Source organism: Oncorhynchus gorbuscha, linkage group LG06 (genome assembly GCF_021184085.1).
Source record: "Oncorhynchus gorbuscha isolate QuinsamMale2020 ecotype Even-year linkage group LG06, OgorEven_v1.0, whole genome shotgun sequence".
NCBI classification, from domain to species: Eukaryota; Metazoa; Chordata; class Actinopteri; order Salmoniformes; family Salmonidae; genus Oncorhynchus; species Oncorhynchus gorbuscha.
Genome location: NC_060178.1, coordinates 31,016,387 through 31,039,073, shown reverse-complemented (window position 1 = coordinate 31,039,073; position 22,687 = coordinate 31,016,387). Strand labels below are relative to the sequence as shown.

The 22,687-nt window shown below is 46.2% G+C and overlaps 2 protein-coding genes across 8 annotated transcripts in view; both read right to left on the bottom strand.

The window, feature by feature from the left end:
* Positions 1 to 18,412, bottom strand: part of LOC124038662 (FYN-binding protein 1) — a 35,220-nt gene extending 16,808 nt beyond the window's left edge. The window contains exons 1-4 of the mRNA XM_046354764.1: positions 18,404 to 18,412; positions 7,059 to 7,999; positions 6,538 to 6,762; positions 5,293 to 5,438 (exon numbers count right to left, since the gene is read on the bottom strand). Coding sequence (XP_046210720.1) covers positions 5,293 to 5,438; positions 6,538 to 6,762; positions 7,059 to 7,999; positions 18,404 to 18,412 — 1,321 coding nt within the window. The remainder of the gene's footprint in view (positions 1 to 5,292; positions 5,439 to 6,537; positions 6,763 to 7,058; positions 8,000 to 18,403) is intronic.
* A 996-nt stretch (positions 18,413 to 19,408) lies between these two features.
* The window catches only part of LOC124037823 (disabled homolog 1-like), a 78,896-nt gene continuing 75,617 nt past the window's right edge, over positions 19,409 to 22,687 (bottom strand). For all 7 annotated transcript variants that reach the window (XM_046352921.1, XM_046352922.1, XM_046352925.1 and 4 more), the window contains one exon: positions 19,409 to 21,121. In XM_046352921.1, the coding sequence (XP_046208877.1) occupies positions 21,077 to 21,121 (45 nt within the window). In that variant the 3' untranslated portion in view covers positions 19,409 to 21,076. The remainder of the gene's footprint in view (positions 21,122 to 22,687) is intronic.

Here is a 22,687-nt window from a genome sequence, read left to right as displayed (position 1 = left end):
TCTTATGTACCTTGTAAATAGGTGCGCTCTCGACAAGGACGTGAGGGGGGGAGGGAAGACGAACGGGAGTGCGAAGAAAGGGCTTGACACAGGAGACATGGAAGACAGGATGGACGCGACGAAGATGTCGCGGAAGAAGCAGTCGCACAGCGACAGGATTGACGACCTGGGAGACACGGAACGGACCAATGAACCGCGGAGTCAACTTACGAGAAGCTGTCGTAAGAGGAAGGTTGCGAGTGGAAAGCCACACTCTCTGGCCGCAACAATACCTTGGACTCTTAATCCTGCGTTTATTGGCGGCTCTCACAGTCTGTGCCCTGTAACGGCAAAGTGCAGACCTCACCCTCCTCCAGGTGCGCTCACAACGTTGGACAAACGCTTGAACGGAGGGAACGCTGGACTCGGCAAGCTGGGATGAGAACAGAGGAGGCTGGTAACCCAGACTACTCTGAAACGGAGATAACCCGGTAGCAGACGAAGGAAGCGAATTGTGAGCGTATTCTGCCCAGGGGAGCTGTTCTGCCCAAGACGCAGGGTTTCTGAAAGAAAGGCTGCGTAGTATGCGACCAATCGTCTGATTGGCCCTCTCTGCTTGACCGTTAGACTGGGGATGAAACCCGGAAGAGAGACTGACGGACGCACCAATCAAACGACAGAACTCCCTCCAAAACTGTGACGTGAATTGCGGACCTCTGTCTGAAACGGCGTCTAACGGGAGGCCATGAATTCTGAATACATTCTCGATAATGATTTGTGCCGTCTCCTTAGCGGAAGGAAGTTTAGCGAGGGGAATGAAATGTGCCGCCTTAGAGAACCTATCGACAACCGTAAGAATCACAGTCTTCCCCGCAGACAAAGGCAGACCGGTAATGAAGTCTAGGGCGATGTGAGACCATGGTCGAGAAGGAATGGGAGCGGTCTGAGACGACCGGCAGGAGGAGAGTTACCCGACTTAGTCTGCGCGCAGTCCGAACAAGCAGCCACGAAACGGCGCGTGTCACGCTCCTGAGTCGGCCACCAAAAGCGCTGGCGAATAGACGCAAGAGTGCCTCGAACACCGGGATGACCAGCTAACTTGGCAGAGTGAGCCCACTGAAGAACAGCCAGACGAGTGGAAACAGGAACGAAAAGGAGGTTACTAGGACAAGCGCGCGGCGACGCAGTGTGCGTGAGTGCTTGCTTAACCTGTCTTTCAATTCCCCAGACTGTTAACCCGACAACACGCCCATAAGGAAGAATCCCCTCGGGATCAGTAGAAGCCACAGAAGAACTAAACAGACGGGATAAGGCATCAGGCTTGGTGTTCTTGCTACCCGGACGGTAAGAAATCACAAACTCGAAACGAGCGAAAAACAACGCCCAACGAGCTTGACGGGCATTAAGTCGTTTGGCAGAACGGATGTACTCAAGGTTCTTATGGTCTGTCCAAACGACAAAAGGAACGGTCGCCCCCTCCAACCACTGTCGCCATTCGCCTAGGGCTAAGCGGATGGCGAGCAGTTCACGGTTACCCACATCATAGTTGCGCTCAGATGGCGACAGGCGATGAGAAAAATAAGCGCAAGGATGAACCTTATCGTCAGACTGGAAGCGCTGGGATAGAATGGCTCCCACGCCTACCTCTGAAGCGTCAACCTCGACAATGAATTGTCTAGTGACGTCAGGAGTAACGAGGATAGGAGCGGACGTAAAACGTTCTTTTAGAAGATCAAAAGCTCCCTGGGCGGAACCGGACCACTTAAAACACGTCTTGACAGAAGTAAGAGCTGTGAGAGGGGCAGCAACTTGACCGAAATTACGAATGAAACGCCGATAGAAATTAGCGAAACCTAAAAAGCGCTGCAACTCGACACGTGACCTTGGAACGGGCCAATCACTGACAGCTTGGACCTTAGCGGAATCCATCTGAATGCCTTCAGCGGAAATAACGGAACCGAGAAAAGTAACGGAGGAGACATGAAAAGAGCACTTCTCAGCCTTTACGTAGAGACAATTCTCTAAAAGGCGCTGTAGAACACGTCGAACGTGCTGAACATGAATCTCGAGTGACGGAGAAAAAATCAGGATATCGTCAAGATAGACAAAAACAAAGATGTTCAGCATGTCTCTCAGAACATCATTAACTAATGCCTGAAAAACAGCTGGCGCATTGGCGAGACCGAACGGCAGAACCCGGTACTCAAAATGCCCTAACGGAGTGTTAAACGCCGTTTTCCACTCGTCCCCCTCTCTGATGCGCACGAGATGGTAAGCGTTACGAAGGTCCAACTTAGTAAAGCACCTGGCTCCCTGCAGAATCTCGAAGGCTGATGACATAAGGGGGAGCGGATAACGATTCTTAACCGTTATGTCATTCAGCCCTCGATAATCCACGCAGGGGCGCAGAGTACCGTCCTTCTTCTTAACAAAAAAGAACCCCGCCCCGGCCGGAGAGGAAGAAGGCACTATGGTACCGGCGTCAAGAGACACAGACAAATAATCCTCGAGAGCCTTACGTTCGGGAGCCGACAGAGAGTATAGTCTACCCCGAGGAGGAGTGGTCCCCGGAAGGAGATCAATACTACAATCATACGACCGGTGAGGAGGAAGGGAGTTGGCTCGGGACCGACTGAAGACCGTGCGCAGATCATGATATTCCTCCGGCACTCCTGTCAAATCGCCAGGTTCCTCCTGAGAAGTAGGGACAGAAGAAACGGGAGGGATGGCAGACATTAAACACTTCACATGACAAGAAACGTTCCAGGATAGGATAGAATTACTAGACCAATTAATAGAAGGATTATGACATACTAGCCAGGGATGACCCAAAACAACAGGTGTAAACGGTGAACGGAAAATCAAAAAAGAAATAGTCTCACTGTGGTTACCAGATACTGTGAGGGTTAAAGGTAGTGTCTCAAATCTGATACTGGGAAGATGACTACCATCTAAGGCGAACATGGGCGTAGGCTTCTCTAACTCTCTGAAAGGAATGTCATGTTTCCGAACCCATGCTTCGTCCATGAAACAACCCTCAGCCCCAGAGTCTATCAAGGCACTACATGTAGCACCCGAACCGGTCCAGCGTAGATGGACCGACAAAGTAGTACAGGATTTTGATGGAGAGACTTGAGTAGTTGCGCTCACCTGTAGCCCTCCGCTTACAGATGAGCTCTGGCTTTTACTGGACATGAATTAACAAAATGTCCAGCAACTCCGCAATAGAGACACAGGCGGTTGGTGATCCTCCGTTCCCTCTCCTTAGTCGAGATGCGAATCCCTCCCAGCTGCATGGGCTCAGTCTCTGAGCCAGAGGAGGGAGATGGTTGCGATGCGGAGCAGGGAAACACCGTTGATGCGAGCTCTCTTCCACGAGCCCGGTGACGAAGATCAACCCGTCGTTCTATGCGGATGGCGAGAGCAATCAAAGAGTCCACATCTGAAGGAACCTCCCGGGAGAGAATCTCATCCTTAACCACTGCGTGGAGTCCCTCCAGAAAACGAGCGAGCAGCGCCGGCTCGTTCCACTCACTAGAGGCAGCAAGAGTGCGAAACTCAATAGAATAATCCGTTATGGACCGTTCACCTTGGCATAAGGAAGCCAGGGCCCTAGAAGCCTCCCTACCAAAAACTGAACGGTCAAAAACCCGAATCATCTCCTCTTTAAAGTTCTGGAACTTGTTAGAGCAATCAGCCCTTGCCTCCCAGATAGCTGTGCCCCATTCTCGAGCCCGGCCAGTAAGGAGTGAAATGACGTAAGCAACCCGAGCTCTCTCTCTAGAGTATGTGTTGGGTTGGAGAGAGAACACAATCTCACACTGCGTGAGAAAGGAGCGGCACTCAGTGGGCTGCCCGGAGTAGCAAGGTGGGTTATTAACCCTAGGTTCTGGAGGCTCGGCAGGCCAGGAAGTAACAGGTGGCACGAGACGTAGACTCTGGAACTGTCCAGAGAGGTCGGAAACCTGAGCGGCCAGGTTCTCCACGGCATGGCGAGCAGCAGACAATTCCTGCTCGTGTCTGCCGAGCATGGCTCCTTGGATCTCGACGGCAGTGTAACGAGCGTCTGAAGTCGCTGGGTCCATTCCTTGGTCGGTTCCTTCTGTCATGCTGGTGAAAGAGGACCCAAAAGCGACTTGGCGAAAACAGAGTCTTTAATCCAGTAAAGTAAATACAATCAAAAAACACAACTTTCACTCGAAATGACGAGGACAAACTGGAGACTCGATCTTGAACAGCAGGTGAACAACAGGTTGCCTCGGGAAGGCACTTGAACCAGACAGACTCAGACACCTGCTCACCACGCAGCATCTGAGGAAAACACGACACGACAGGGCGATACACAAACACAGCACGGTGAATTCTAGACAAGGAACCGACAGGGCAGAAACGAATAACAAGGGGAGAAATAGGGACTCTAATCAGGGAAAAGGATCGGGAACAGGTGTGGGAAGGCTAAATGATGATTAGGGGAATAGGAACAGCTGGGAGCAGGAACGGAACGATAGAGAGAAGAGAGAGCGAGAGAGTGAGAGAGGGAGGGGGAGAGAGAGGGATAGAAAGAGGGAAAGAACCTAATAAGACCAGCAGAGGGAAACGAATAGAATGGGGAGCACAGGGACAAGACATGATAATAAATGACAAAACATGACAGTTTTTTCCACCTGAAAGAGTCTGACCACAAGTCAGAGACCACTATGATGACACACCAAATGTGTTTCATGGATCCTTTTTGTCTTATTCTAATGTTTCTTAAGGGGGAAGTAATCCGAAAGTAACTGAAAGTAATCAGATTACATTACAGAGTTTGGGGTAATCAAAAATTATGTTACTGATAACTATTTTGGACAGGTAACTAGTAACTGTAATGGATTACATTTAGAAAGTAACCTACCCAACCCTGCTTCCCCATCCTCCTCCCCTCAGCCCTCCTCAAGACAAAGATGTTTCTGGCACAGAGAGGTATTCGACCTTCCCTGCTGTTCCGTGTCTACAGCGTTGCAACAACAACCACATAACACCTACTGCAGGCCAGGGACTCTCTGGCAGCTTAGATCCAGCAGCATACCTGACTTCCTGCATACCATACTTCCTGCATACCAACCTAGCTGACACCCTCTTAAGATATCTAAACCATTCCACCATGCAAGGTCTTACCTAGGGTGTAGGGGTGAACTGCACTCCTGTGTACTTCATGTTCAGAGTGAGTACAAAAGTAGAGTGAACAGAAAAAAGAGAGATATATAGAATGAAAGAAAGGGCGAGGAAGAGAGAGAACAAGGGCCTTAGGGAAAGAGAGATGCAGACACTTACTAACGTCAACACTGTTGACCAGGGACGGTTTCAGGGGTGTAGGGGGCCCCGCCCCGGCCTGGTCATTGTAGTCGATTGGTGGGAGCTCAGGGAGGGATTTGTGGGGGAGTGGGGGTTGGTCCTCTATGGTGGGTGTGGTCAAAGGGCTGGGGGAAAAGAGATGGAGTTAATTAGATGGTAATAACAACAATATGGTTATTTACCAGACTCTTATCTAAAGCGACTGGGGGATGAGCAATGGACAGGAAACGCTAATCAATTTGTAAACAAACTGTCAACGTCACCTGATTCCCTGTCTGACTGACACAGTATATGTTAGGATAATATGTTAGGATAATATGTTAGGATAATATGTTAGGATAATATGTTAGGATAATATGTTAGGATAATATGTTAGGATAATATGTTAGGATAATATGTTAGGATAATATGTTAGGATAATATGTTGGGATAATATGTTAGGATAATATGTTAGGATAATATGTTAGGATAATATGTTAGGATAATATGTTAGGATAATATGTTAGGATAATATGTTAGGATAATATGTTAGGATAATATGTTAGGATAATATGTTGGGATAATATGTTAGGATAATATGTCAGGATAATATGTTAGGATAATATGTTGGGATAATATGTCAGGATAATATGTTAGGATAATATGTTGGGATAATATGTTAGGATAATATGTTAGGATAATATGTTGGGATAATATGTTAGGATAATATGTCAGGATAATATGTTAGGATAATATGTTGGGATAATATGTTAGGATAATATGTTAGGATAATATGTTGGGATAATATGTTAGGATAATATGTTAGGATAATATGTTAGGATAATATGTTGGGATAATATGTTAGAATAGTTGATGTTAATGTTAATGTGTTAGGATAGTATGTTAGAATAGTTGATGTTAATTTGTTGGGATAGTATGTTAGAATAGTTGATGTTAACGTTAATGTGTTGGGATAGTATGTTAGAATAGTTGATGTTAACGTTAATGTGTTGGGATAGTATGTTAGAATAGTTGATGTTAACGTTAATGTGTTGGGATAGTATGTTAGAATAGTTGATGTTAACGTTAATGTGTTGGGATAGTATGTTAGAATAGTTGATGTTAACGTTAATGTGTTGGGATAGTATGTTAGAATAGTTGATGTTAACGTTAATGTGTTGGGATAGTATGTTAGAATAGTTGATGTTAACGTTAATGTGTATGTATTAAAGGCATATTGTGCACCTGCCAAACTTTCTCTTGGCCTTCTCCAGAGCATTGAAGATGATCTCTGTTCCTCTTTTTTTTTGCGGACTCATTTCCTCTGCTCGCCCTAGAGCCGACAGGGCTGAGAGTGGTCGTTCCTGGACCGACACGAGGCTCTCAGGCTGGGGGGACGGGGGTGTGACTGGGGGTCCACTGCTGGGGGAAGCGGGGTGTGAGAGGGAGGTGGAGAGGCAGAGGCCTCGACTACAACAGCAGCATCCACTACTACAGACTCAGGTTCAGGTACAAGTTCAGGAGCTGGAGGTGGAGGTGGAGGTGGAGAGGGGGTAGGGTCAGCGGGTGGGGGTGGCCTGGCAATAGCAGGTCGACGTGGGGTGGCTATAGTGGGTGGTGGTAAGGTGGGGATAGCAGAGGGGTTAGGGGTGACTGGGGGAGTTGGTACCGGGCTGGGTAGGGCAGGAACAGGGGAAGGGATAGGGCTGGGGGGAACCAATACAGAAAGGGTGGGGGCTGGGATGGTCTCAGCTGAGGTTTCTAACTCCAGGGTAAGGGGGGCAACAGGGATGGGCTCAACGATAGGAGGGTCGGGGATCATTGGAATGGGGATGGGGTCAGGTGGTGTAGCGACTGTAATGGTTTCAGCTGCTGGTGCAGGGATCAGGGTGGAGGGTAACAGCTCAGAGGGTAAGAGGGCATCTAGTACTGGGGCAGGTTTCGGGGCAAGGGGTAAGAGGGTAATGTGAGCTGCTGGGGCTGGTGGGATGAGGGCAGTTGGTGTGGGTATATTAGCATGGGGTGATGGGGTTCTGAAGGTTGTTAGAGCGATGAGAGGTTCAGGGCCAGCCATGTCTGGGCTGACTATGTCCAACATGGGGAGAGGAGGAAACTCATCTTTCCCTTTCTTCCCTGATTTCACAGGCTTCCCGATGCCCCGAAAACCCTTCTTCTTTACTGTTGCATATATGGGCGGTGGCGAAGCATCTTCCAGCTCGACACTACCCCCCTTAAACCCCCTAGGGGACAGCAGGGACACCTTCTTGTTCTTCATGACTCGGTCTGCCTCTGTCTTCTGTTTCTGGTCCAGCAGATCTTCTACATCATCTTTCCCGCCATTCATCTCTCTATCTGCCTTTTCTTTGTCAGCCTCTGCCTTCTTTTTACCTAGTAATTTCACCTTCCCCTCATTCTTGTCTTTTCCCTTTACCTTCTTCTCCTTCTCCTTGAAGATGACTCGGGGTGCGATGTCACCCTTCCCCTGGAGGGAGGTGAGGAGGGAGGATCGAGCTCCGGGCGTTAGGCTGCGTGAGTTGGAGGGTGTGTGTGATGTGGGGCTGAAGGAAGGAAGGGAGTTTGTTGGGCTGTGAGGAGGGGACAGGACTTTAGGTTTCACAGGAAGGGCAGGTTTGGTCCTTGGCTGCTTCAGCAGCACTTCCTCATCCTGGAACTTTGCCCTCAAGGACTTGAAGTCCAGATCTTCTTCCTGAGAGAGAGATAAAGGAGAGGAAGGGGTGAGATGGGTGAAAAACAGGTACCTCAGGGGAAAGGAATCATAATTGAATTTCAAATCAGAGGTTATCTTTGAGCCCTTCCTAACTGTCCCACTCTCTCTCTCTCTTCATAGTCTAAATCAACATAAGATAAAACTAACTAAGTGACAGGATCATCCAGTGTTCCTCCTAGATAACTTTCAAGGCGGAGTGCACAACTGCCATTGGCAACAAAAATGCCAATAGAAACCCAGTAGCCAGCTTTAGCATGAATCTCGCTGTCCTGCTATACCACATCATATTTCTACCATCCATACACACACACTGAGAGACAAATACAGAGATTTAAAATCAAATCAGAAGTTATTACAAAAAGTGTTGCCCTTACCTGCACTAAATAATGTGTCATTTATTAATATTCCTCTTAAGAGTCACAATTATGAAAACTTAGGACACTAAAGAGGCCTTTCTACTGACTCTGAAAAACACCCTGCTCATCTGTGTGAACGTGCCTTAGGCATGCTGCAAGGAGGCATGAGGACTGCAGATGTGGCCTGGGCAATAAATTGCAATGTCCATACTGTGAGACGCCGAAGACAGCGCTACAGGGAGACTGGACGGACAGCTGATCGTCTTTGCAGTGGCAGACCACTTGTAACAACACCTGCACAGGATCGGTACATCCGAACATCACACCTGCAGGACAGGTACAGGATGGCAACAACAACTGCCCAAGTTACACCAGGAACACACAATCCCTCCATCAATGCTCAGACTGTCCGCAATAGGCTGTGAGAGGCTGGACTGAGGGCTTGTAGGCCTGTTGTAAGGCAGGTCCTCACCAGACATCACCGGCAACAACGTCGCCTATGGGCACAAACCCACCGTCGCTGGACCAGACAGGACTGGCAAAAAGTGCTCTTCACTGATGAGTAGCGGTTTTGTCTCACCAGGGATGATGGTCGGATTCACGTTTGTCGTCGAAGGAATGAGCGTTACACCGGGCCTGTACTCTGGAGCGGGATCGATTTGGAGGTGGAGGGTCCGTCATGATCTGGGGCGGGGTGTCACAGCATCATCGGACTGAACTTGTTGTCATTGCAGGCAATCCCAACGCTGTGCGTTACAGGGAAGACATCCTCCTCCCTCATGTGGTACCCTTCCTTCAGGCTCGTCCTGACATGACCCTCCAGCATGACAATGCCACCAGCCATACTGCTCGTTCTGTGCATGATTTCCTGCAAGACAGGAATGTCAGTGTTCTGCCATGGCCAGTGAAGAGCCCGGGTTTCAATCCCATTGAGCATGTCTGGGACCTGTTGGATCGGAGGATGAGGGCTAGGGCCATTCCCCCCAGAAATGTCCGGGAACTTGCAGTGCCTTGGTGGAAGAGTGGGGTAATATCTCACAGCAAGAACTGGCAAATCTGATGCAGTCCATGAGGAGGAGATGCACTGCAGTACTTAATGCAGCTGGTGGCCACACCAGATACTGACTGTTACTTTTGATTTTGACTCCCCCTTTGTTCAGGGACACATTACTCCATTTCTGTTAGTCACATGTCTGTGAAACTTGTTCAGTTTATGTCTCAGTTGTTGAATCTTGTTATGTTCATACAATTATTAACGCATGTTAAGTTTGCTGAAAATAAACGCAGTTGACAGTGAAAGGACGTTTCTTTTTTTGCTGAGTTTATATCTGAGAGATCAGGATATTATTATTGTTAATCCCCCCGCCCCCAACTTTGGTGTTCTGAATGGCCTCAATTCGTATACAAGGTGTCAAAGCGTTACACAGGGATGCTGGCCCATGTTGATTCCAATGCTCCCAACAGTGTCAAGTTGGCTGGATGTTCTTTTGCTGGTGGACCATTCTTGATATACACAGGACACTGTTGAGCATGAAAAACCCAGCAGCGTTGCAGTTCTTGACACAAACCGGTGCGCCTGGCACCTAATACCATACCCCGTTAAAAGGCACTTAAATATTTTGTCTTACCCATTCATCCTATGAATGGCACACATACGCAATCCATGCCTCAATTGTCAAAAATAAAAATGTTTTTAACCTGTCTCCTCCCCTTCATCCACACTGATTGAAGTGGACTTAACAAGTGACATCAATAAGGGATCATAGCTTTCACCTGAATTCACCTGGTCAGTGTATGTCATGGAAAGTGTTCTTAATGTCATGTATGACATGTACACCGTGTATATAGCGCCATCAGAAGGTATTCACACCCCTTGACTTTTTTCACATGTTGATGCGTTACAGCCTGAATTTAAAATGTATTACATTTAGATTTTTTTGTCATTGGCTTAAACACAATACTCCATAATGTTAAAGTGGAATAATGTTTTTTTTTTCATTTTTTTTTCAATTTAATAAAAAATGAAAAGCTGAAATGTCTTGAGTCAATACAGTTGAAGTCATGGTACCTTCAGGCATTTGGAAATTGCTCCCAAGGATTAACCTGACTTGTGGAGGTCTACAATGTTTTTGGAGGTCTTGGCTGACTTCTTTTGTTTTTTCCCATGATGTCAAGCAAAGAGGCACTGAGTTTGAAGGTAGGCCTTGACATTCATCCACAGGTACACCTCCAATTGACTGAAATTATGTCAATCAGAAGCTTCTAAAGCCATTACATAATTTTCTGGAATTTTCCAAGTTGTTTAAAGGCACAGTCAACTCTGTGTATGTAAACTTCTGACCCACTGGAATTGTGATACAGTGAATTATAAGTGAAATAAGCTGTCTGTAAACAATTGTTGGAAAAATTACTAGTGTCATGCACAAAGTAGATGCCCTAACCGACTTGCCAAAACTATAGTTTGTTAACAAGAAATTTGTGGTGGTTGAAAAACGAGTTTTAATGACTCCAACCTAAGTGTATGTAAACTTCCGACTTCAACTGTAACTATTCAACCCCTTTGTTATGGCAAGCCTAAATAAGTTCAGGAATACAAATGTGCTTAACAAGTCACATATTAAGGTGCATGGACTCACTCGGTGTCCAATAATAGTGTTTAACAAGATTTCCTGTAAGGTCCCTCAGTCGAGCAGTGAATATCAAACAGAGATTCCTCCACAAAGACCAGGGAGATTTCCCAATGCCTCACAAAGAAGGGCATCTATTGGTAGATGGGTAATAAAAAAAGTAGACATTGAATATCCCTTTGAGCATGGTGAAGTTATTAATTACACTTTGGAGGGTGTATCAATACACCCAGCCACTACAAAGATACAGGTGCCCTTCCTAACTCAGTTGCCGGAGAGGAAGGAAACCGCTCAGGGATTTCACCATGAGATCAATGATGGCGCCGGAAAAGAAGGATGACGTTTTACGTGTTCCTATCCAATTGTCTGTTGTTGTTGTTTTTTTCTTTGCAACTTCTTTTTTTTGCTTATTTTGTACATAATGTTTTGCTATCGTCTCTAATAACCGAAAATAACTTCTGGACATCAGAACTGTGATTACTCACCACAAACTGGCAGAATTCTTTTTTTTCCTTTAACGAGTCTGACGAGCCCTACGTGAATGTCATCCTGCCTTCCCCGGAACAGGCCCAGATCCCCGTCATTTGCTTAAAGAGAAGGCAGAGAAAAAGGGGCCGGAGGGCGGGCTGCTTCTGTGAATTCGTGGGCGGTCGAATAAACCCCCACTGCCTTCCATTCTGCTAGCAATCTTTTCAATCTTAGGAAAATAAAATTGATGACCTGCGTGGAAGATTAAACTACCAACAGGACATTCAAAACTGTTATATCTTATGCTTCACAGAGTCGTGGCTGAACAATGACATTATCAACATACAGCTGTCTGGTTATACGGATTGAACAGGGGTATCTGGTAAGACAAGGGGTGGGTGACGATGTATTTTTGTAAATAACAGCTGGTGCACGATACCTAAGGAAGTCTTGAGGTTTTGCTCGCCTGAGGTAGAGTATTTCATAATAAGCTGTAGACCACACTATCTACCTAGAGAGTTTTCATCTGTATTTTTTCGTAGCTGTCTACATACCACCACAGACTGATGCTGGCACTAAGACCGCACTCAATGAGCTGTATTCCGCCATATGCAAACAGGAAAACGCTCACCCAGAGGCGGCGCTCCTAGTGGCCGTGGACTTTAATGCAGGGAAACTCAAATCGGTCTTACCAAATTTCTATCAGCATGTTAAATGTGCAACCAGAGGAAAAAAATCCTGGACGACCTTTACTCCACACACAGAGACGCATACAATGCTTTCCCTTGCCCTCCATTTATCTGACCATAATTCTAGCCTCCTAATTCCTGCTTACAAGCAAAAAGCACCAGTGACTCAATCAATAAAAAAGTGGTCAGATGAAACAGATGCTAAGCTAAAGGACTGTTTTACTAGCACAGACTGGAATATGTTCCGGGATTCCTCCGATGGCATTGAGGGGTACACCACATCAGTCACTGGCTTCATCAATAAGTGCGTCGATAACGTCGTCCCCACAGTGACCATACGTACATACTCCAACCAGAAGCCATGGATTACAGGCAACATCTGCACTGAGCTAAAGGCTAGAGCTGCCGCTTTCAAGGAGCGGGACTCTAACCCGGAAGCTTATAAGAAGTCTTGCTATGCCCTCCGACAAACCATCAAACAGGCAACGCGTCAATACAGGACTAAGATCGAATTGTACCACACCGGCTCTGATGCTCGTCGGATGTGGCAGGGCTTGCAAATCATTACAGACTACAAATAAAGCACAGCCGAGAGCTGCCCAGTGACACGAGCCTACCAGATGAGCTAAACTGCTTCTATGCTCGCTTCGAGGCACATAACACTGAAACATGCATGAGAGCACCAGCTGTTCCGGAAGACTGTGTGATCACGCTCTCCGCAGTCGACGTGAGTAAGACTTTTAAGCAGGTCAACATTCACAGGGCCAGACGGATTACCAGGGCGTATACTGTGAGCATGCGCTGACCAACTGGGAAGTGTCTTCACTGACATTTTCAACCTCTCCCTGTCCAAGTCTGTAATACCAACATGTTTTAAGCAGACCACCATAGTCCCTGTGCCCAAGAACACTAAGGTAACCTGCCTAAATAACTACCGACCCATAGCACATCTATAGCCATGAAGTGCTTTGAAAGGCTGGTCATAGCTCACATCAACACCATTATCCCAGAAACCTTAGACACACTCCAATTTGCATACTGCCCTAACAGATCCACAGATGATGCAATCTCTACTGCACTCAACACTGCCCTTTCCCACCTGGACAAAAGGAACACTTACAATGGGGCAAAAAAGTATTTAGTCAGCCACCAATTGTGCAAGTTCTCACACTTAAAAAGACAAGAGAGGCCTGTAATTTTCATCATAGGTACACTTCAACTATGACGGACAAAATGAGTAGAAAAAAATCCAGAAAATCACATTGTAGGATTTTTAATGAATTTATTTGCAAATTATGGTGGAAAATAAGTATTTGGTCACCTACAAACTAGCAAGATCTCTGGCTCTCTCTGTAACTTCATCTTTAAGAGGCTCCTCTGTCCTCCAAACTCCACTATGGCCAAGACCAAAGAGCTGTCAAAGGACACCAGAAACAAAATTGTCAACCTGCACCAGGCTGGGAAGACTGAATCTGCAATAGGGAGCAATTATTAGGAAATGGAAGACATACAAAACCACTGATAATCTCCCTTGATCTGGGGCTCCACGCAAGATCTCACCCCGTGGGGTCAAAATGATCACAAGAACGGTGAGCAAAAATCCCAGAACCACACGCGGGGGCCCTAGGAATGACCTGCAGAGAACTGGGACCAAAGTAACAAAGCCTACCATCAGTAACACACTACGCCGCCAGGGACTCAAATCCTGCAGTGCCAGATGTGTCCCCCTGCTTAAGCCAGTACATGTCCAGGCCCATCTGAAGTTTGCTAGAGGGCATTTGGATGATCCAGAAGAAGATTGGGAGAATGTCATATGGTCAGATGAAACCAAAATATAACTTTTTGGTAAAAACTCAACTCGTCGTGTTTGGAGGACAAAGAATGCTGAGTTGCATCCAAAGAACACCATACCTACTGTGAAGCATGGGGGTGGAAACATCATGCTTTGGGGCTGTTTTTCTGCAAAGGGACCAGTACGACTGATCCGTGTAAATGAAAGAATGAATGGGGCCATGTATAGTGAGATTTTGAGTGAAAACCTCTTCCATCAGCAAGGGCATTGAAGATTAAACATGGCTGGGTCTTTCAGCATGACAATGATCCCAAACACACCGCCCGGGCAATGAAGGAGTGGCTTCGTAAGAAGCATTTCAAGGTCCTGGAGTGGCCTAGCCAGTCTCCAGATCTCAACCCCATAGAAAATCTTTGGAGGGAGTTGAAAGTCCGTGTTGCCGAGCAACAGCCCCAAAACATCACTGGTCTAGAGGAGATCTGCATGGAGGTGTGAAGACTTACAGAAAACGTTTGGCCTCTGTCATTGCCAACAAAGGGTATATAACAAAGTATTGAGATAAACTTTTGTTATTGACCAAATACTTATTTTCCACCATAATTTGCAAATAAATTCATTAAAAATCCTACAATTTTGGCCCACTGTATGTGAGAATGCTATTCATTGACTACAGCTCGGCGCACAACACCAACGTGCCCTCAAAGCTCATCGATAAGCTAAGGACCCTGGGACTAAACACCTCCCTCTGCAACTGGATCTTGGACTTCCTAATGGGCCGCCCCCAGGTCGTAAGGGTAGGTAACAACACATCCGCCACGCTGATCCTCAACACAGGGGCCCCTCAGGGTTGCTTGCTCAGTCCCCTCCTGTACTCCCTGTTCACTCATGACTGCACGACCAGGCACGACTCCAACACCATCATTGAGTTTGCCGATGATACAACAGCCACCGACAACAACAAGTCAGCCTATAGGGAGGAGGTCAGAGACCTGGCCATGTGGTGCCAGGACAACAACCTCTCCCTCAATGTGATCAAGACAAAAGAGATGATTGTGGACTACAGGAAAAAGAGGACCGAACACTCTCCCATTCTAGTCTCGCTATTGTTATCTTACTGCTGCTCTTTAATTACCTGTTACTTTTATTTCTTATTCGTATTTTCTTTTTTTTTAAACTGCATTGTTGGTTAGGGGCTCGTAAGTAAGCACTTCACTGTTTACAACAAGGCACTAAAGTAATACTGCAAAAAAATGTGCAAAGCAATTCACTTTTTGTCCTGAATACAAGGTGTTATGTTTGGGGGAAATCCAATACAACACATTACTGAGTACCCCTCTCTATATTTTAAAGCATAGTAGTGGCTGCATCATGTTATAGGTATGCTTGTAATCATTAAGGACTGGGGAGCTTTAAAGGATAAAAAATAAATTGAATGGAGCTAAGAACAGGCAAAATCCTAAAGGAAAACTTGCTTCAGTCTGTTTTCCACTAGACACTGGGAGATGAATTCCCCTTTCAGCAGGACAATAACCTGCTTCAGTCTGTTTTCCACTAGACACTGGGAGATGAATTCACCTTTCAGCAGGACAATAACCTGGTTCAGTCTGCTTTCCACTAGACACTGGGAGATGAATTCCCCTTTCAGCAGGACAATAACCTGGTTCAGTCTGTTTTCCACTAGACACTGGGAGATGAATTCACCTTTCAGCAGGACAATAACCTGGTTCAGTCTGCTTTCCACTAGACACTGGGAGATGAATTCCCCTTTCAGCAGGACAATAACCTGGTTCAGTCTGCTTTCCACTAGACACTAGGAGATGAATTCCCCTTTCAGCAGGACAATAACCTGCTTCAGTCTGCTTTCCACTACACTGGGAGATGAATTCACCTTTCAGCAGGACAATAACCTGGTTCAGTCTGCTTTCCACTAGACACTGGGAGATGAATTCACCTTTCAGCAGGACAATAACCTGCTTCAGTCTGCTTTCCACTAGACACTGGGAGATGAATTCACCTTTCAGCAGGACAATAACCTGGTTCAGTCTGCTTTCCACTAGACGCTGGGAGATGAATTCCCCTTTCAGCAGGACAATAACCTGCTTCAGTCTGCTTTCCACTAGACACTGGGAGATGAATTCCCCTTTCAGCAGGACAATAACCTGCTTCAGTCTGCTTTCCACTAGACACTGGGAGATGAATTCCCCTTTCAGCAGGACAATAACCTGCTTCAGTCTGCTTTCCACTAGACACTGGGAGATGAATTCCCCTTTCAGCAGGACAATAACCTGGTTCAGTCTGCTTTCCACTAGACACTGGGAGATGAATTCCCCTTTCAGCAGGACAATAACCTGGTTCAGTCTGCTTTCCACTAGACACTGGGAGATGAATTCCCCTTTCAGCAGGACAATAACCTGGTTCAATCTGCTTTCCACTAGACACTGGGAGATGAATTCCCCTTTCAGCAGGACAATAACCTGGTTCAGTCTGCTTTCCACTAGACACTGGGAGATGAATTCCCCTTTCAGCAGGACAAGAACCTGGTTCAGTCTGCTTTCCACTAGACACTGGGAGATGAATTCCCCTTTCAGCAGGACAATAACCTGGTTCAGTCTGCTTTCCACTAGACACTGGGAGATGAATTCCCCTTTCAGCAGGACAATAACTTGCTTCAGTCTGCTTTCCACTAGACACTGGGAGATGAATTCCCCTTTCAGCAGGACAATAACCTGGTTCAGTCTGCTTTCCACTAGACACTGGGAGATGAATTCCCCTTTCAGCAGGACAATAACCTGGTTCAGTCTGCTTTCCACTAGACACTGGGAGATGAATTCCCCTTTCAGCAGGACAATAACCTGGTTCAGTCTGCTTTCCACTAGACACTGGGAGATGAATTCCCCTTTCAGCAGGACAATAACCTGGTTCAGTCTGCTTTCCACTAGACACTGGGAGATGAATTCCCCTTTCAGCAGGACAATAACCTGGTTCAGTCTGCTTTCCACTAGACACTGGGAGATGAATTCCCCTTTCAGCAGGACAAGAACCTGGTTCAGTCTGCTTTCCACTAGACACTGGGAGATGAATTCCCCTTTCAGCAGGACAATAACCTGGTTCAGTCTGCTTTCCACTAGACACTGGGAGATGAATTCCCCTTTCAGCAGGACAATAACTTGCTTCAGTCTGCTTTCCACTAGACACTGGGAGATGAATTCCCCTTTCAGCAGGACAATAACCTGGTTCAGTCTGCGTTCCACTAGACACTGGGAGATGAATTCCCCTTTCAGCAGGACAATAACCTGGTTCAGTCTGCTTTCCACTAGACACTGGGAGATGAATTCACCTTTCAGCAGGACAATAACCTAAAACACAATCCCAAATCTACACTGGAGTTTCTGAAAAGAATAATGGGCAAATGTTGAGCAATCCAGGTGTGGAAAGCTCTTAAAGACTTACCCAGACAACTGTAATCGCTGCCAAAGTTGCTTCTGCAAAGTATTGACTCGGGGGGTGTGAGTACTTATGTAAATGATATATTTCTGTATTTAATTTTCAATACATTTACCAACATTTCTAAAAACATGTTTTCACTTTGTCATTATGGTGTGGTGTGTGTAGATGGGTGAGAAAACCATTTGTTTGAATTCTTTTTCAATTCTGCCTGTAACACAACAAAATGTGGAATAAGTCAAGGCGTATGAATACTTTCTGAAGGCCCTGTACATCCATTCATCATTAAAACAGGCACAGGGCTACCTTCTGAATAGTCTTGTGAGGCTTGTGGGGGTCCCAGAGCAAAACAACCCACATATACATGTTCCTGAGAATCTCACCCAAACTGTTCAGAGACTACAGACAGAAGTTGGCAGATCAGAGCTACTGACTAATCCCATGATGCTTGAGGGGGGTCATAGAGTAAAACCGAGAACACCACCGTGTTCATGAGACTCTCATCATTCCATAGAGCATTAGTTTGTAGCTCAAACCGTTTATCTGGATGTCTCATTGTCTGACAAACCCTGCTGTAGCTCAGCCACCTTCCACCACAGATGTGGAAGGCCGCCATTGGCGGATGTAGTGGTTTGAGACACAGCCCATGCAAAATAATAATAATGTATATCTCTAGTTTAAACAGACAGATTTTGATGGGCATTTTTTATTGTGCCAATCAGATTTCCCGCGGGGTCGCTGACATCGACGTTAGAAGGTAAACAATACAGCCATATCTAGTAATAAACCAGAGAGAAGAACCACCAACTAATAGTTGTTGAGACAAGAAGCATGGGCATCATGCCAACTCCCTATCTAACTATACAGTAATATAAAATGTAACAGTGGCACGGAACTCTATTCGTGAACCATGGTTACGTTATAACAGCGCGGGGCTGTGTGTGTCCGCGAGAGAGAATGAGACGAGTCTTAGTACTGAAAGTGTAATAACACCAGATAAGGTTTACCTGGTCCATCGTGCGTAATTCAACCAGCAACAGACAGCTACGGGTAGCCTTGTTCCACCTCTATTCTCGCTTTATCCAGGTGGCAACTTCAGCCTCTCATTCTGGCTAGTTCCGTTAACGTCCTTACACCAAGCAGTTACACAAAACAGTCAACACAATAACTCGGAATTAACTTTCTCCAGTGTCAACAGTCCAAGAGGCTACCGGCAAAAATGTTACTGTTCTCGCCTACTGACAGAGGATAAGACTGGTCTACAGACCCTTACGTTGAACTACTCTCTCTTCGCATGTGTTTCTTAGCTGGTTTGGTTCTAGGATGGAAGTCAGGTTTGGAATTCTCTCTCCCACGCTCATAGAAATATTCACGCGCACATCGCAGAAACGGTCCGTCCAGTTAAACCGGTCCGGCGGTGTCGAGAGCTAAAGGCAGTTCAACGCAACGTGTACGATGCACTTTCTGACAGCTCTCATCCAACAGGAATGTTGTCCGGCATGCAGTGTGTCATTCCTCGTAGCTGGTGCCATAGAAGCGCGATTGTTTTTCCAACCACAATGAAATAAGCCATTACAGTTGAGTCATATCACAAATGTTCGGGCAAAACAGGTAAATGACACGGACGTGATAGCTTATATCCTATTGCTGTGTGTGCCTATGGCAGTGATATATGTAGGCCTATGCCCATGTTGAAATAAGACAGCTCGAGGAGTCTGTCAGCATTCCAAGAACAGGTGTATTTCAACGGCATTCAGAAGACACAAGCCATACAAGATACAGAAACACAGATGTAAATGGGTTGTGTAAAAACGTGGACATAATAATACGTTGTGTGTCCTCAATATGGCTAGTTAGAGAAACATAGAGTACAGGTGTACTGTAGGATATTAGTCATACAAGTAGTCTACTGAACCGTCATTAAAGCCATCCTGTGTCTATCAGGCAGGTGAGAGAAGACAAAGAGATTAGGCGCGCACGCGTCACATGCGTAGTGATCACCCGGAACCAGCTGTCATTGGGATGTGTTTAATAGGAACTGTAATACATGGTGGAGATGTAAATCAACGGAAAATAAAAGTCCTCTAAAAATCCACTGTAGAATGCTGTTGTATTCATAAAGATAAAAAATAATGTGTCAATTTACATTAAGAAACCGCTATCTGAGGTAAGGTTAAAATATGTCTAGAAATGTTACGTAATCAAACAGCATTTTTTCTCTCCCTTTTTTAGTCCACTTCCTCATCTTCTTCTTCTATTGTCCAAACGTCGTTATTAATCAGTTGTCAGTCCAGAGAAGTCTAATAACACAGAGATTCTGGCCATAAAATAGGGAGTCATTGGCATCACAGTTGATGTAGTACTAGCAGAGACAGACGGACGGATAGACCGGCAGACAGACAGACATGGAGGCAGACAGCCGAGCAGGGCCGGGGGCTGATGACAGACATACAGCTGTAGGGAGTGTCCGGGGTGGTTGTGGATGATGGGTAATGCTCCCGTCACTCAGACGGAGAGATTATATGACGCACAGACAGGAGGATGATATGACTGTACGAGGTTACAGGGCACCTGGATATTGATCAACAAAGGACTGCAGTGTAGATGAGGTCTGATTTAGGGAAAGACACTCATAGGGTCATAGACCAAACAACGTCAGGGGTTGAGAGAGCAACAGAAACCTGGACAGACAGACAGACGGACGGACGGACAGACAGAGGAGATGTTGGTATTGCTTGATACCTTCTGGTAGCCTAACTGACGCCTATTTTATGGCACAGAAGTCCTGCGGACAGAATGATCATTGTTGTTGTTGTTGTTATTATTATTATTTACAAAATGAGTTTGGCAAACCAACAATCAGGTCTCTTAAAGCCATGTGAATGTGCAACTCCAGTAGAGCTGACAGTAGAGCGTCTTGATGGATTTATAAAATAAAAACTCAATTTCCCCTTGTCTGTTTTAATCGATATTGTACAAAAGCTATTATAGAGAATGAGCAGTTCAATCACAGAATCAGTTAGTTTGGCAACATCCATCCGAAGGCGGAGGTGCCCGGTAATTTGGCAATGTTGTCCATGCCAGGCGGTGCCCGTTAGGCTGGCAACATCCATGCCCCGCTGAGTCCATTCCCTCTGAAGCCTTCCCTCTGAATCTGTCTGAGAAGAGACATTTGGCAAAACACTGTGTCGGTGTGTGTGTGTGTGTGTGTGTGTGTGTGTGTGAGTAGCTCCCAGAGAGTCTGTTTCTGCATAGTCATCCAGCAGACGCTCACATGAAGGTGAAACACCCAAACAGCCAATCAGATGCCTAATCAAGATGGCTAATCAAAAATAAGGATCCAGGCATACCATTCCGGCCTCGTCCCACAGGATCCACTCGCTACAGACACTCATTTGGTCCATGTCTGATAACACTGTGTGAGTTAGGAAGGGAGACAACACTTGGCCCAGTCCCCTTTTGGCAGCATAGTCTCTAGCAACGTTTGATGGAGGGAGAGAGAGAGAGAGAGACGGAGAGATAAATGAATGAAAAGAGAGTAGAGGGAGTAGATGGAGCGTTCTATCCTTTGTTAGAGGGGTGGCCAGGCTGCTGCTTGAGAGGAGTAACACACACACACACACACACATCGGGTTGGTTGGTCAGCGTTGGTTGGTCAGTCCAGTGTTCACTGTGTCTCTTTATTTCTTCCCTTTGTTGACCTGGGCGTAGAGAGGATCCTTCCCCTGCAGACAGAGAGAGAGGAGACACTGTTAGCATGTTTGCATTAGCATGACCCACTTGGTCTGAACTAGACCTGGGTTTCAAATACTTTATTTGTGCCTGTTTGAGCTTGTCTGGCTCATCAAACCAGTAAAAAAGTCCCAAAACCGCAAAACATACCCATGTGGCACTCCAGGTAGACTCAAGCAAACACTCAAAGTACAAGTACTTGGACCCGAGTTGGGCCTGAACCCAGGTCCCCTTCTGTCTACATACTCCTTAGTCTCAAATCCCAGTTTCAACACATTCAGTTCCTGTTGTCAACACCAGAGGGCAGTAGCACCCTGCTACAGACAGAGAGACCAGCCACGCTGCTGGGTCGAGTGTATTGTTGTATACATAGATAGAGTGTTAGTGATGGATGAAATCTATACAGTTACATATAGGGGTGTTCTCATTGATGATATATCGTATCGTATTGTTTTAGCAATATCGCAATATAACTTTTGCTCTAGTCGGTTGTACCTGCACCAAAACTCCAGTATTTGTCCTTCATAGCTTGTTCACCATCTTCTTTTTAAAAAGGGAGCCAATTTGTTTTCAGCACTTTTATTGCCACGATTGCTAAAAACGGGTTTTCTCATGGCTCTCTCTTGTCCCTCTGCAGCAGACATGTGGCGAACAATACGTTTGGAATCGCATTGAAATCACAGTATTGAATCGCAATACATATCGTATCGGCACCTAAGTATATATCATGAGGTCCCTGGAAATTCCCAGCCCTATAGTGTGTGTGTGTGTGTGCCTGTGTGTGTGCCTGTGTGTGTGTCTGTGTGTGTGTGTGTGTGTGTGTGTGTGTGTGTGTGTGTGTGTGTGTGTGTGTGTGTGTGTGTGTGTGTGTGTGTGTGTGTGTGTGTGTGTGTGTGTGTGTGTGTGTGTGTGTGTGTGTGTGTGTGTGACTGGGAGACTCGTTATTATGACTCAAGTCTGTCTCCCTCCTACAGCAGTGTGTGTGTGTGTGTGTGTGTGTGTGTGTGTGTGTGTGTGTGTGTGTGTGTGTGTGTGTGTGTGTGTGTGTGTGTGTGTGTGTGTGTGTGTGTGTGTGTGTGTGTGTGTGTGTGTGTGTGTGTGTGACTGGGAGACTCGTTATTATGACTCAAGTCTGTCTCCCTCCTACAGCAGTGTGTGTGTGTGTGTGTGTGTGTGTGTGTGTGTGTGTGTGTGTGTGTGTGTGTGTGTGTGTGTGTGTGTGTGTGTGTGTGTGTGTGTGTGTGTGTGTGTGTGTGTGTGTGTGTGTGTGTGTGTGTGTGTGTGTGTGTGTGTGCGTGCGTGCATGGTGTGTAGGAGACTTGAAGGGGAGAACATATCCCAGCAGGTCTGATGGCTGTCTGCAGAGTAGTGATTGGGTTTAGGATTCTTCATGGGTTTTAATTCATGCAAATGAATAGCAGCCTGTCATTAGTGGCGGCAGCCCAGTATTAGTGATGAAAACACTGTCATTACATAGTTCCCTGTGTGTGGGCCTGACTGACACCCTTATCCTTACACACAATGTTCTATATAAGCAGATTAATTGTGTCAGAGATCAT